This window comes from Phalangium opilio, unplaced genomic scaffold (genome assembly GCF_054372755.1).
Source record: "Phalangium opilio isolate 3A_F unplaced genomic scaffold, DU_Popi_V2 ptg000082l_1, whole genome shotgun sequence".
Classification (NCBI taxonomy): domain Eukaryota; kingdom Metazoa; phylum Arthropoda; class Arachnida; order Opiliones; family Phalangiidae; genus Phalangium; species Phalangium opilio.
The window spans coordinates 13,234,095-13,248,781 of record NW_028324189.1 but is presented as its reverse complement, the minus strand read 5'-3'; the positions used below and the strand labels follow the sequence as shown (position 1 = coordinate 13,248,781).

Sequence of the window (14,687 nt, the reverse complement as noted above, 5' to 3'; positions counted from 1 at the left end):
TATCGTACGCTCCGAGCGCCTTCAAAATAGCGGTGTTCTGATTGACCTTGTATTTTTACTAAAATCGGTACAAATTACAAGGGTCCTGAAGAATATGGACAAATAACGTCTCCAAACGTTTCTCTCATCCTGCCTTTGGACTTAAAACATTAATAATTTCATCCTATTTCACCTTTTTTATTCCTCTAGCGAGCCTTTTGTGCCCAGATTAGTTTGATTTCCCGCTAAATTATCGTACAATTATCGTACGCCGAAGCCGAATTATCGAATTTAGCGTACTAGTACAGCGTCATAACTATCGTACGCTTCGAAAAAAACTCTTAAAATTATCACATTGTACTATAATTATCGTACGTCTGGCAACGCTGTACTGATTACTTCTAATCTGAAACTACGACTAGGAGTAGAGATAATTAGGAAATAAGATTAAGACTCCTTGCAATGTGAAAGGAGTCGAAATTTGACGAAAACCTTGAATTAATAAACTGGTCCCCTTTCAATATTTAACAAAAATTAGAATTAATAAACAAGTCCCTAGGACTCGTGACCCTCGGTTTTTGAATAAAAAAACTAGTCTGAGTAATTAATAAAGTGGTTTTGGACCTGTAAACCTGTGTTATTTCCATGGCTGAACCGTACAGCATCAGCAAGAAAGGAGGGCTGTAAATAAGCCTACTCACGTTAATCAAGGCCTGTGCTCGGCGCCGATTTTTATTTTTCGTTTGGCAATTTAATGTGCCGAATTCTCTCACCCGAGAGCGCTATTAGCTGGACTTAAAGGGAGGGTGAAGTGGAAATCAAGTTTTTTTTATTCTTCTTCAGTCTGCATTGTGAAACATTCAGAAAATACTTCCAAATGATTTTAAAATTCAAATTAGATTCCGATTTTAAGAATAATTTGAAGTATCCCCCTCCGACCAATCGCGTAACGCCCTCTTATATACATCCTCCTTGATTATTCGTCAAATAACGGACGGAAAATTATAAAATAGGTCTCAAAAAAAAAAATTAAAACTTAAGCACTTGACTTCTCATTTAAAATTCGGCCACAAAAAAAATCGGTAAATACATTAAAAATGCTCCAAAAGCATAGATATAGTAAAACTATGTCCAAAAACCGAGTCCACTTCCGAATTTTTTTCCCATAGAAAAAGCATTACGAGGAAAACTGGGCGAAAGTCGGAACTAGGGGCGATTTTGATAGTCGTTTTTTAACATGGGGCTTGAGTAAAGCTGGCAGCATGGATGAAGGATGCGCGTGAAAAACATTCGACGCTCTACAGGATGTGCAACTCCCTATACTAAAAAGTAGACGAGTCGATACTAGCGCCGCCTGGCTACCAGCGCTGGAAACCCTTGCGCGAAAAATAAAAAATACTGGACATAAGAAAAAACACGCGCTACCGTCGATTTTTTTCCTTAGCGTCGTCTGCTAGAAGCAAAACGGTGGGTTTTTTGACAAACATTCTTCTGTCTACTACAAGTTTGACAGACTTCCGTCTACTTAAACCTCATTCTTGCTCCTGGGCACCAATGGAACACTGTGAAGGGTCTTGAACATATCTTACACTCTTTCCCAAACTTTTCTTTGGTCTGTAACATTTAAACACGTAGAAAGACTTACAGCATCTTCCCAAAGTATCGCTTCCCTTGGATGTTGCCATTATACAAATTAACAAATTATTTAATTAACTTTGGTTTTAACTATTAAAATCTAATTTTTTTATTAGTGGCATATTCTGCGCCGGTTAAGTTGGACTAGCCATAAAAGCTTTTTAACTATTTAATTTTAAAATTTTATACATCTCAAATTATATTATATTCGGTTTTTTAACGGAGAGTTAATTTTTTTTTTTATTTTTTTTTTGTTTGAGAATTAGGGCCGAGTTGATTCACTTAATTCAGATTAATTATCAAATTGCCGCGCCCTGGGCCTTCCTGGCCCCCTTCGCGGCCTTCGGGCAGGCGCTGGTGGTTCTGGTTGAACTTCGTTGACAACCGGCACCGCACCTTCCCCTCTGGCATTCTCCGGATTGTGTTCTTCTACGGCAGGCTCAGGATTATCAGGTCTCCGAGGGTTGCGAGCCCGACCGCGGGGAAGTGGAGCCGGAGGGGGGGTGGGAGGATTTCGCCGACCGCGGGGAATAGGTGCCCCCTTCGGGCAGGCGGTTCTGGTTCCCCTCTGGCATTCTCCGGAATTTGTTCTTCGACGTTAGGCGCAGGCTCAACTTTTGCGACTGCAGCGGGATTCTGACGGCGTGGAATAGGAGGAGCGGCCTTCGGGCAGGCGCTGGTGGTTGTGGTTGAACTTCGTTGACAACCGGCACCGCACCTTCCCCTCTGGCATTCTCCGGATTGTGTTCTTCTACGGCAGGCTCGGGATTATCAGGTCTCCGAGGGTTGCGAGCACGACCGCGGGGAAGTGGAGCCGGAGGGGGGGGGGGAGGATTTCGCCGACCGCGGGGAATAGGTGCAGCCGGTTGCACCATCCTGGGGCGGGAGCTCTTCCACCATTATAAATGTGTACAGTAAAAGTAAAGTTGTTGGCTTGAGACACAACATGGGCATGGTCCATGTTGTTGACTAGATTTTGAAATAAAGACATTTATTATTTTGGTATTAGCCTTTGTTTTACTTAAGGACTATTTTCACATTAATGGAGGCTGATTTTAATAGAGAAAAGGGACCAGGGTGGGAAATAAGGATTTTTTTAAAACTGGACATTGGGCCAGCAACCCCCCTGGCCTGGAATAAATAAACTGGTCCATGACCATTGACCAGGGCGCGTCGTCTGCTAAACTAAAGAAGTGGGTAATTAAAATAGCAATTTTTAAACTGGTCATTTGCCCTGTGCCAGTGCCTTATTTCCCACTCTGAAAGGGACTAGTCTGAAAAACAGGCTGAAGAAAAGGGTAAGAATCAAATGGTAGCTTTTGAACAAATAATGAGGGAAGTTATGGGAGCGACGAGAGTAAGTATTAATTCTAATTATCTTTCGCGATTTTAATAGAAATAATCGTGGGAAAAATCCCCCTGTCGAAAAGGCCAAGGCTCAGTTGCCTCCCCCTTTGGTTGGCTAACACTTGGCTTTAAAGTTTGAGAAAAAGCGCAAAATAGTAAGCCTTTGTTGCAAAGACTGTAGTCGATAAAACATGAGCGGCTAAATGTGCGCCTGTTTTTGTTATTATCAAGTTTTATCAACTGAATACATTTCCCCTTTTCCAAAATTTTACTAAATAGAATATGTTTTTACCCCTAATTATTGGTACCTTTCCAAATCATGGCTAATTAGCTTGTTTATTGCCACCTTTTCCTAAAAAATATTATTTTTAGTTTCTTTCTACCCTAAAAAGAGGCGCACTTTTAGCCATTCGTGATAAAACAACAAGGTTAGCCTGTATTAAGGGGGGGGGGGCAATATATAGTATTTCACTAAATCGTAACTTACTTTTTATTGCCTTTTTTGGATTTTTTCTTAGCTGTTTTACTTGTGTTGTGTAGCTGAAAATAATAATTAGAACGTTAATTGCTTAGAAAGTCAAAAAAAATAGGCCCTAAGAAAATCACAACTTACTTTTAGATTCAAAATGCTCAAACTAAGCTCGAGATTTGTATTTTAAGTCGCACGCCCTACCGTCGATTTTTTTTCCTTAGCGTCGTCTGCTAGAAGCAAAACGGTGGGTTTTTTTCTTATGTCCAGTATTTTTTATTTTTCGCGCGAGGGTTTCCAGCGCTGGTAGCCAGGCCGTGCTAGTATCGACTTGTCTACTTTTTAGTATAGGGAGTTGCTACAGCCGCGCATCCTTCATCCATGTATAAAACACTTAATTAAAAAATGACCAACCTGTGATAAAATGTCTTGAGCAAACTCGTTTATCTGAATTTTGAACATCTATACTGTTAAGCCTTAGCCTTCTAAGCCAAAGATTATGTCTTTCCCGCGAAAGCTTAAATGTTTTTTCACCCTGGCTTTCAATAACTTTCGGTATTCTGAAAAAACTTACTTCTTCTAGTTTATTTTTCCCTATTTTGCAATTTTTAACACAACAACGTCTATGTTTACGCGACATTATAAGGCTTCTTAAGCAGGGATAGATAGACTTTTTTAAGACGGAATAAACAATGTTCGGCCTTTACTTCAGTCCGACATAAGTTTATAAGATATGTTCCATAAGTATGTCACTACCCATACTTCGTAATGTTAGAGGCTTAATGAGAGCTAGTTCAAGAACGACGTGAGAATTGACTACACTCGGTTTTGCAGTCCATCCTCCTCTTTAGTCTGTACTAAGCCTTTGACAGCGCCTCACTAGGCGTCGCTTTACGAGAATCTATGACGTTTCACCTACGTCACTTCATGACAAGCTCTCATTAACGAGTGACACACTTATGGAACATATCTTATAAACTTATGGTCCGACTCATAGACGAGTATACGTCGTTTACCAGGCAAATTCAAGGGGGGCTGCCATTGCGTCTTAGTAGTTTTTGATACCGCCATCTAGCTTCGAAGTGAAGCGTAAAATTCGTTATTTTTGTCTCTTTAAACGTCGGTGTTTAAAGCCATCTAGCGTTCAAAAGCAGGAAGTTCATAACCATCGTCTGAAATCCTTTGGCTCGATGAATCCGATGATTTGAACATATTTTTTAATTCTCATTGGTAATTAGTAAGTTTTGAAAAATAAAAATGGCAGATTGGCTTAGAAAATGTTCCGTTCTTGGCTGTAAAAGTAGTGATAGGGATTTTAGGGAGTGGAGATCGCGCGTTTGCAAACTTCATTCGGGGCCTGACAAAGGGTTAACTCTGTGTCATAAAGATTGTTGTTGTCCGCGGCCATTTTTAAAATACGGAATAAAATCAAAGTACAGAAATCGCTCACTAGATGGCATTTACCAAAAACTACTCACATTTTAAAAATGGGAGGTAACCTCGTACATCGCGTATAGCGAATCGAGTGGGCTATGGTTGTACAGATAAGCGTTAGCGTCTTCACAGAATCACAGGGGCTCAAAATGGAGCCGTCTAAATGCGAGGGTCCGGTAATTATTCGGGAATTGTTTTTAATAGCAATTAAGAAGGTAGTTAGTGAATTTGGTGCCGGTGTTTTGGATTTGGAGTACATCTGTAAGGGTGAAAAGTGTTCGCTAATTCTTTCTTAAGCCAATCATGTCTACTATCCTCATGATTTTGTAAACGAATTTGATGAAGTTAACCAAGGCTTAGTGAATGGGCAGGAGTTTTGTGAGCTAAGTGTTTGGTCTTGGAAAAGCTCGTATTGTTTGTTCCTCGGGACTCATGACGGGGCTTTTTCTATAACTGTGTTTGAGACCTTACTAAATATACCTCCACTCTCATGTTTTCGCTGTTATTCTTTGAATTTCGGTAATTAAATGTGCTGACTCGACATTTTTTGTTGCTCACTGCATTCCGCTAACGGTGTTTAATTTTTTAATTCGGTTTCATCGTTATTTTTAATTCGGTTTCATCGTTATTTGGCTCATTTTCGCCGAAAGTGACGCTGTAACGCCGACGGGGATATTGCCTAGTCCTTGTCTCAGACCGTCCTAATAAGTTTAAAATTCATTATGCCGTCTGCTAAACACTATGATCTCATTTAAATTGTACGGAAACGTCTTTTAAACTAATATGGGTCATTCCAAGGACACGTGTCTTTTGTGTGACCTCTTTATGTTCGGCTCCCTGTCATTGTAGCCGTAACAGGCTGAGAAATAAGGATTTTTTTAAACTGGACATCTGGCCTGTGTCGACAGAGCCGCATGAGAACAGGCAGAGGCTGAGAAATAAGGATTTTTGGGGTTTGTTGTATCTCGGCTTTTGTTGAGGAGATATTCTTTATACGATTTCAATATTAATGCAATGTTACTGTATATAAGTAAGGCATTAATTATACAGTGCCTAAATATAGTTTTTGTAATAATTATCCTTTGCTATTATATCAATATGGAGTTCATTATACATTGCTAAAATACATTAGAAAGCGCGACAAAATTGTAAGGGTTTCCCTTGGAACCTCTTGTTCAACAATGTTCTTTCTAAGCCCATTCCAACTTGGCAGACGACGTTTATTTGACCCGGATATACATACAACGCCATAACGAAAATAAGACCCGCCTCTTCTTTTATATCCCTCCGTCACGGGTAAGGGGGTCGTGGACTTGGACGCGCACCCGAATAATCCTGTTACCCATTCCGTCTTAAAAAAGTCTATCTATCCCTGGCTTAAGCGCTCCCTAGATGGTTACCCAAAACTTATTGACGTTTACTCTGGCATTATAGATGGCAGCACGCTGTTTCACTCCCCCCTCACTTCTCGCTATGACGTTTCACCACACCTTAGCGCCACCCATAGAGATCCTATGGCGCCACCGCTCTATAGAATGACTGAACATTAGTTTAAAAATGAGTTCTAAAACGCCAAAACAATTTTTGAAAGGCTATTTCGATTCGCTTCTTGATGAAGACAAACTAATTTATGAAAAAAAGTTCCTAAAGTTTGTTGGTTTCGATCCTTACGAGGAGAAACTTGATAATTATACCAGTGAAGCATCAGAATGGCCAAGGGTTCAGTTCCCAGATATTTCTATGTATCTGTTACAATGGGCAAATAGCATTGGTGGCGTAGCCATTACCCCCTCTGAAATAGCTCTATATCTTTGCGCGTGCTGACAACTGTCGTAACTGGGCTCGTACAATGAGGCATTAGCTGAGACAAAAGTATCTTGCTCCAAATTGTCAGACTCCTCAGAAATCAGGCTCAAACAAGGTGATAAAAGTGTTTTTGGCCCTTCCAAATTTGCCTTGGGTGTAGAAGTTAAAGCCGCAGTTCTTGGTTCATTACGTATTGGGCTCAATGATTGTAGTGATGAAGCTGCATAAGTGTGGTCTTTCATAGCCAAAGTGACTATTTTTTTTATAGAAGTCATCCAATTCTGTTTGGATGCTTTCTTCCGTATAAGTATCTGTCCCAATGCTAACTTTCTCGGCATCATCCCACAAGTTACCAACGGTCTGCACCTCAATTGACCTTGAACTAGGTATTGCACTTCTACAGAAACTCTATTAGTTAATATTTCTTCTGACACAGCTTGGTCTTCACTGGGAATATCTATTGCTTCAGAAGCCCATTCACTCGTTTGGGGGAGATTCAATGAATTTCATAGTTTTCATAAAAGGGGGAGACCGCCTTTTACCCCTGAATTCATCCCCCGTTCTCTCCCCGGTGTCGGGCTGCCAGATTTTCTGTGAGCCAAACCAGCGTTGCCAGACGTACGATAATTATAGTACAATGCGATAATTTTAAGAGTTTTTTCGAAGCGTACGATAATTTTGAGGCTGTACTATATAGTACGCTAAATTCGATAATTCGGCTTAGGCGTACGATAATTGTACGATAATTTCGAAATCAACGGGAAATTGAACTAATCTGGGCAGAAAAGTCTCGCTAGGGGTAGAAAAAGGCGAAATGGGAGGCAGCGAATCATGTTCATCCCATAGTAATAATACACACGAAAGGCAGGATGTGAGAAACGCTTGGAGACGTTATTATCCTATCTCCTTATGACCCTTGTACTGATTTTAGTATAAATTCAAGGTGAATCAGAACACTCGCATAGGTTTTACTGCTATTTTGGAGGCGCTCAGAGCGTACGATAATTTTGGTTGAAAATCGATAATTTTTTGGCTTTGGTAAAATAATTTGGTAATTTTCATCTGGCAACGCTGAGCCAAACCTAGTAGACGATTTTTCAGTATACCGTTGATTCTTCCTATAGAATGACTGAACATTAGTTTAAAAATGAGTTTTTTTTGAAAGGCTATTTCGATTCGCTTCTTGATGAAGACAAACTAATTTATGAAAAAAAGTTCCTAAAATTTGTTGGTTTCGATCCTTACGAGGAGAAACTAACAGTGAAGCATCAGAATGGCCAAGGGTTCAGTTCCCAGATATTTCTATGTATCTGTTACAATGGGCAAATAGCATTGGTGACGTAGCCATTACCCCTCTGAACTAGCTCTATAGCTTTGCGCGTGCTGACAACTGATATTGTATTTCAGCACGCGCATTCTTAGGATTAGGCTTAGCTAGTTTGTTGTGTAAAAGAACTATTCTGTGCATTTTACGGTTGCTGCTACCATGTAAGTTCAATCTCTATTTAAATCAGTGTTTACTGTTATTGTCCAGTTTTGGCCACTTCATGACAATCTCCAATTACAAACTTATGTTGAACATATCTTATGAACTTATGAGTTATCCATGCTCGGTCTAGCCAATTCCACGGAGCTGTATTGTACAAGGAGTAGAGACTCGTAGCTTCCCCTCTATTAAAAAAAGCTAGACCTTATTTGTCCATAAAAAAGGGGTCTGAATTTTGACCCTCCCTCCAAACCTAGGCGAGCCAATGTAAACAATAAAGATGGCCGCGAGCTACGAACGTTCAGGAGGGTTAAGCCTCGGTTTTTTGCGTATTGAGTCCGGGTGAGGGGAGTTTCTCAAGCGTTTGCAAATCTTATTTAAATTTTTATTTTTACTATTATTTCTATTTATATTAACTATAATATGGAAAATATTCAAAGAATTAAGCCGGGAAAGAAGAGAACGGACGCCTTCTTTAAAACACGTGACGTCAGAGATTGTTTACATTGGCTCGGTATGCGCGAAAATTGTGCGCGGAGCACTAGTACGCTTATGTCTAGGACTCTAGGCCCTAGAGGCCTAGTATCTACTCCTTCTACAATACAGCTCCGTGCCAATTCCATTCTCTACCCTCGGCTAAGGCACCCCAATTTTTCCAATTTTTGTACCGCCTAAAATTTAAAGGGATAGTGCAGCCTCAGTTTATACATAGTTTACAGACTAGGAGGATTCATACCATTTACACGGGAGGCCAGGCTTAAGGTGTTACGCAAGGAGGCCTGACTCACTGAATGAGTCTAAAATCCGGCCTCCTTATGTAAATGGTATGAATCCTCCTAGGTATGTAAGCAATACAGGATGAAATTTACCATAGTCTTACCCTTAAAGTGTTAGTGCCACGTTTTTTGAAAAGTGGCTAATTTTGGTTTTAAAAGATCAATTGGGTTATAATAACAGTAGATCCAAAGTAAAAAGTCTTATAGAAATTTATTCATTTTGTAATATGAAAAAGAAAATTGATATTTCACATACCTCATTAAGACGGAATAAATTATAAATATACCCCTGGTGACGTCATAAGAGGTTGACCAGCGTGAGACAGATTTCATTACGAGAGCTAAGCCTAGTTTTTAAACATCGCGCGCGCGTCAAATTCGATCACTTTGAAAGCACCACCTATCAATAAAAAATAGGACTTGCGGAGTCGCGCGTGGAGTCTCGGTTCACGCGCGCTCGAATAGTGACGTCACCAGGGGTATATGGAGTACCGCGAAATTTAACTGTCAAAATAGTTTGAAAAAATTCTGCGAGTAGGTTCCGAAAGCCGGGGTTTTAATAATATTTGGAAAATTATAATGCATTATATAAATAGATATTCTGAATCAGAAAGATTTGATCTTTCAGATGGGAATAAAACCTTTTAGTTTTAAAAATAGCGATTTTTGGTGACTCTAACACTTTAAAGGAATAGCGACGTGATTTAAAAATTATCTGAAATCTAAAGAAAACCTTACTTTTTTTAGAGTTTAAACTCTTCTGATTCCAAAAATATGCTTGATTAATATTTAAATATGAAGGAAAACACAGAAAAACACTTTGAAAACTTGAAATTAGGGGGGCAAAAGCAAATTTGCGGAGAAGATTTTTGGCGGGTTTTCTCCTTGCTACGTCACTCACGGCATCTCGCGGAAAAGCCAAGCGCGCGCGCCCGAGACTCCCGAGTCTACTAATGCCGCGCGAATCTGAATAAAATAGGCTTAACGCGGCGCTGAGACACTTATAGGCGTCACGTGAGCGACATCTAGAGTGAAAGTTTCTCCTTACTACGTCATTAAGCGAAACAAAATTTTAACTAGGCCTTTTCCAAACACTAAACTTTGATTGCAATTTTACAAATTTCTACGAAACCAAATACAAAAGTAAACATATCATAATAAACTAGATTTTTCAAGGATTTTTTTAGCATTTTAAGTTTGTGGGTGACGAAAATTATGTCACTAACACTTTAAGTAAAACAAAGGTTAATACCAAAATAATAAATGTCTTTATTTCAAAATCTAGTCAACAAAATGGATAGATTTATATCCATCTCGGACAATTGCCATATTACGATGAACGTGTACTACAAAGGAGGAGAAATAAGACGGGGTGAACGAGACCACAATGGCGGGCACCCAGAAAACCATTTAATCCATCCAAGAGAAGACCCTCAAGAGGAGATTGATCCGCCTCTAGAACCAGAAGAAATAAACTTATTAAAATAATAATTATTTCATAAATAATAATCAAGCTTAAGATCCTAATGTATGGATTATCACCCAAACACGTCTGGCATAAAACTGGAAATTCCTTTAAAAGTAACAACAATTTCCATAAAAGCTTTTTAACTATTTAATTTTAAAATTTTATACATCTCAAATTATATTCGGTTTTTTAACGGAGAGTTAATTTTTTTTTTTATTTTTTTTTGTTTGAGAATCAGGGCCGAGTTGATTCACTTAATTTAGATTAATTATCAAATTGCCGCGCCCTGGGCCTTCCTGGCCCCTTCGCCGCCTTCGGGCAGGCGCTGGTGGTTGTGGTTGAACTTCGTTGACAACCCGCACCGCACCTTCCCCTCTGGCATTCTCCGGATTGTGTTCTTCTACGGCAGGCTCGGGATTATCAGGTCTCCGAGGGTTACGAGCACGACCGCGGGGAAGTGGAGCCGGAGGGGGGGTGGGAGGATTTCGCCGACCGCGGGGAATAGGTGCCCCCTTCGGGCAGGCGGTTCTGGTTCCCCTCTGGCATTCTCCGGAATTTGTTCTTCGACGTTAGGCGCAGGCTCAACTTTTGCGACTGCAGCGGGATTCTGACGGCGTGGAATAGGAGGAGCGGCCTTCGGGCAGGCGCTGGTGGTTGTGGTTGAACTTCGTTGACAACCGGCACCGCACCTTCCCCTCTGGCATTCTCCGGATTGTGTTCTTCTACGGCAGGCTCGGGATTATCAGGTCTCCGAGGGTTGCGAGCACGACCGCGGGGAATAGGTGCAGCCGGTTGCACCATCCTGGGGGCGGGAGCTCTTCCACCATTATAAATGTGTACAGTAAAAGTAAAGTTGTTGGCTTGAGACACAACATGGGCATGGTCCATGTTGTTGACTAGATTTTGAAATAAAGACATTTATTATTTTGGTATTAGCCTTTGTTTTACTTAAGGACTATTTTCACATTAATGGAGGCTGATTTTAATAGAGAAAAGGGACCAGGGTGGGAAATAAGGATTTTTTTAAAACTGGACATTGGGCCAGCAACCCCCCTGGCCTGGAATAAATAAACTGGTCCATGACCATTGACCAGGGCGCGTCGTCTGCTAAACTAAAGAAGTGGGTAATTAAAATAGCAATTTTTAAACTGGTCATTTGCCCTGTGCCAGTGCCTTATTTCCCACTCTGAAAGGGACTAGTCTGAAAAACAGGCTGAAGAAAAGGGTAAGAATCAAATGGTAGCTTTTGAACAAATAATGAGGGAAGTTATGGGAGCGACGAGAGTAAGTATTAATTCTAATTATCTTTCGCGATTTTAATAGAAATAATCGTGGGAAAAATCCCCCTGTCGAAAAGGCCAAGGCTTAGTTGCCTCCCCCTTTGGTTGGCTAACACTTGGCTTTAAAGTTAGAGAAAAAGCGCAAAATAGTAAAGGCTCATTTACATGCACGCTTGTAGCTCGTAAAAACAGGATTTTGCTTGAAATATTTTAAATCTTTTCTGCACAAGCTCAAGCTCGGCCATTTACATGACTGCTTGTAGCTTCGCTTGTTCCTTGGTTTGGTTTTTTACAATCTCAATCCGCAACCAAAACGAATTTGGTTTTTTTCTAGCAAGCGTCAAAAAAAGCTACCGCCATCAATGAAATTTCCGTTTCTAATCATTTTGACAAAATTTTAACTGGATATTAGGCCTCTTTGAAATGGCAAATGTACCGAATTGACGTTATGAATATCAAACAAATATTTGAATAATTAGGCCAAACACATATTTATAAAATTAGGCTTAGCAAAAGTTTGAAACATTAGGCTTAGCAAAATTTTGAAACATTAGGCTTAAGAAGAGTTTGAAACATTAGGCTTAAGAAGAGTTTGAAACATTAGGCTTAAGAAGAGTTTGAAACATTAGGCTTAAGAAGAGTTTGAAACATTAGGCTTAACAAAAATCTGAACAATTTCAAGTTATATCTTAAAATATATTTTTAAAAGCATGTAAATCAAAATGCTTGAAGCTTGCGCTTGGGCCTGTAAAAACGTAAATAAAAAAATCTCAAGCTCTGTCACTAGCAAAAAGTTTTTTTTTTTTTTTTTTTTTGCCACCTACTGACACTAGTGCTTAGCCGTTAGGCCTTGAGCACCAGGAAGAAATGAGCGGGAGACCCTACGCGGCCCAGCACTGACGGGGGCCGCTAGGTCGTATGTGTATAAGCAGGGAAGGAAATGAGGTTTACTTGGAAGGTGACGGAAGGTGGAATTGGGGTAAGTCACCTCCGGCGGACACGGGACAGTCGGCACCTATAGGGTAGGATCGCCGACATGTGTCGTATTCCCTCAAACTTTGCCGCCCAGAAGCTTGGCTTACAGGAGTGCGCCACACTCCCGGCTAGCAAAAAGTTCACGCACAAGCAGATTTTTAGAAACCATGTAAATCAGCCTTTAGCCTTTGTTGCAAAGACTGTAGTCGATAAAACAACAAGGTTAGCCTGTATTAAGGGGGGGGGGCAATATATATTATTTCACTAAATCGTAACTTACTTTTTATTGCCTTTTTTGGTTTTTTTTTGTTAGCTGTTTTACTTGTGTTGTGTAGCTGAAAATAATAATTAGAACGTTAATTGCTTAGAAAGTCAAAAAAAATAGGCCCTAAAAAAATCACAACTTACTTTTAGATTCAAAAGGCTCAAACTAAGCGCGAGATTTGTACATCAATGGATTTGTATTTTTAGTCGCACGCGCTACCGTCGATTTTTTTCCTTAGCGTCGTCTGCTAGAAGCAAAACGGTGGGTTTTTTTCTTATGTCCAGTATTTTTTATTTTTCGCGCGAGGGTTTCCAGCAGAACTTCCTCTAAAACCAGTTTATTAATTGCTTGGACTAGTTTTTTAATTCAAGAAGTGGGGGTTACTGGTCCTCGGGACCAGTTTATTAATTGCAAATCTATTGGAGAGCAAAGGCTGGGACCAGTCCGGAGACCAGTAAATGATTTCAGACACTAGGGGGTCACTGGTCCGAAGGACTAGTTTAAAAATTATGCTTATTTCCCAGCCTGCCAAGCTTCCCAACGAATCGGACTAGTTTAAAAATATCCTTATTTCCCAGACTGCCTGAGTGCGTCAGAGTGCCGTTCTTGACTGTCGTCTGCTCGTTCTACGTGGCTAAAAATCGGATTCGTTTCAAGGAGATAAGACACTTACGAAATACGAACATAGATGGGCACTATCATATCATTTGATAGTTTTACCACTTGATACGATAGAAAACTAAATCTGCCCCTATCAAAGTATCAATTTTGATAGTTATTTTCGAGAAAAATTTGAATTATAATGATCGATTGAGTTTGATAGCTTAGAAAGTGCACTCGAAGTTGATATGATTCATTGATTCGTTGAAATCTTCTAGAGAAAAATATCGATTCTCAACGTGATCTGGCTACTAACCCCATCTTTTAGAAATCATAAAAAATGATAGGCATTATTCCTTGAGAAATAAATTGATTCTTTGAGTGAGTTTATTTGGCGACATCTGTTTTCTGATTTCATTTTAAAAAATTATGTGCTAATCTTTGATAGGCAATTTTGATAGTTATGAAAATTTCTGGAAAGATAAGTCGTTTTTTGAATGATATCGAAGTTTTTAATATATTTGAACGTTAGCAAGTGTAGGTTTATTCTATAAGAAGATTCTGTACTTGGTGGTCGTTATAACCCTCTCAAACAAATAAATAAAAATAAAATAAACGATGGTTCAACAGTTCAAACTGTGAACTTGAAGACGGAGCTTCTTGTATATAGAAGCTCCGTGCTGTCACTGATGTGAACGACTACTCGAGGAGGAAGAACGATTCCACGAAATCATCCAAACGTAGAAGTAGATAAATTAAAGTGTAGATTTTCTGATTTTTATTACCCACAGTTTTAATTGCAATTTTTGCCTTTAATTATTATTAGTTAACCGTTTATAGTAGATGGTTTAGATTAAATCAAGGGCGAATAATTTGAAAAAGTTTGGATAGTAGCTTTTGAACTATAGACAGTTAAAAGTCAAACTTGAGAAATGAGATTATGGAAATTATATGAATATATGAAAATATTAGAAATTCTACAAAATCAGGAAATATCAGGAATCGATTAAACAGAGTAAAAGTAGGTAGAGCCCAAATCAGTTTGATCGAAAACAATCAAATTTAAAGTCCGGAAATTAAATAATCGATTAATTTAGTCGTTCCTAAAGATTTCAATTTGATTTGATAGGCAAAAAATCTATCTAACAATGAGAGCCAATCTAACAT

At 39.4% G+C, this 14,687-nt stretch overlaps 2 protein-coding genes across 9 annotated transcripts in view; one reads left to right on the top strand and one right to left on the bottom strand.

Moving 5' to 3' along the window:
- LOC149651840 (uncharacterized) overlaps nucleotides 1–11,332 on the top strand; it is a 38,624-nt gene extending 27,292 nt beyond the window's left edge. For 2 of the 8 annotated variants that reach the window (XM_089848935.1, XM_089848931.1), the window contains one exon: nucleotides 10,218–11,332. Coding sequence is in view for 3 of the 8 variants with exons in the window: in XM_089848937.1 (XP_089705063.1) it covers nucleotides 4,963–5,125; nucleotides 10,218–10,420 (366 nt within the window). In the remaining 5 variants the exon portion in view is untranslated. Of the gene's footprint in view, nucleotides 1–4,962; nucleotides 5,126–10,217 lie in introns of those variants that run through there. The other 6 variants (XM_089848937.1, XM_089848938.1, XM_089848933.1 and 3 more) reach the window with 6 other exon arrangements.
- On the bottom strand, nucleotides 10,524–13,100 carry LOC149651839 (uncharacterized). The gene is made up of 3 exons (XM_089848940.1): nucleotides 13,064–13,100; nucleotides 12,936–12,990; nucleotides 10,524–11,296 (listed from the first exon to the last, which is right to left on the bottom strand). Exon 3 carries the CDS (start codon nucleotides 11,286–11,288, stop codon nucleotides 10,836–10,838), a length of 453 nt encoding a protein of 150 aa, XP_089705066.1. The 5' UTR covers nucleotides 11,289–11,296; nucleotides 12,936–12,990; nucleotides 13,064–13,100; the 3' UTR covers nucleotides 10,524–10,835.
- Nucleotides 13,101–14,687: the final 1,587 nt, after the last annotated feature.

What these genes read in the sequence shown, in the direction of transcription:
- LOC149651839 (XM_089848940.1), bottom strand. Translation starts at nt 11,288, where the DNA reads ATGGACCATGCCCATGTTGTGTCTCAAGCCAACAACTTTACTTTTACT.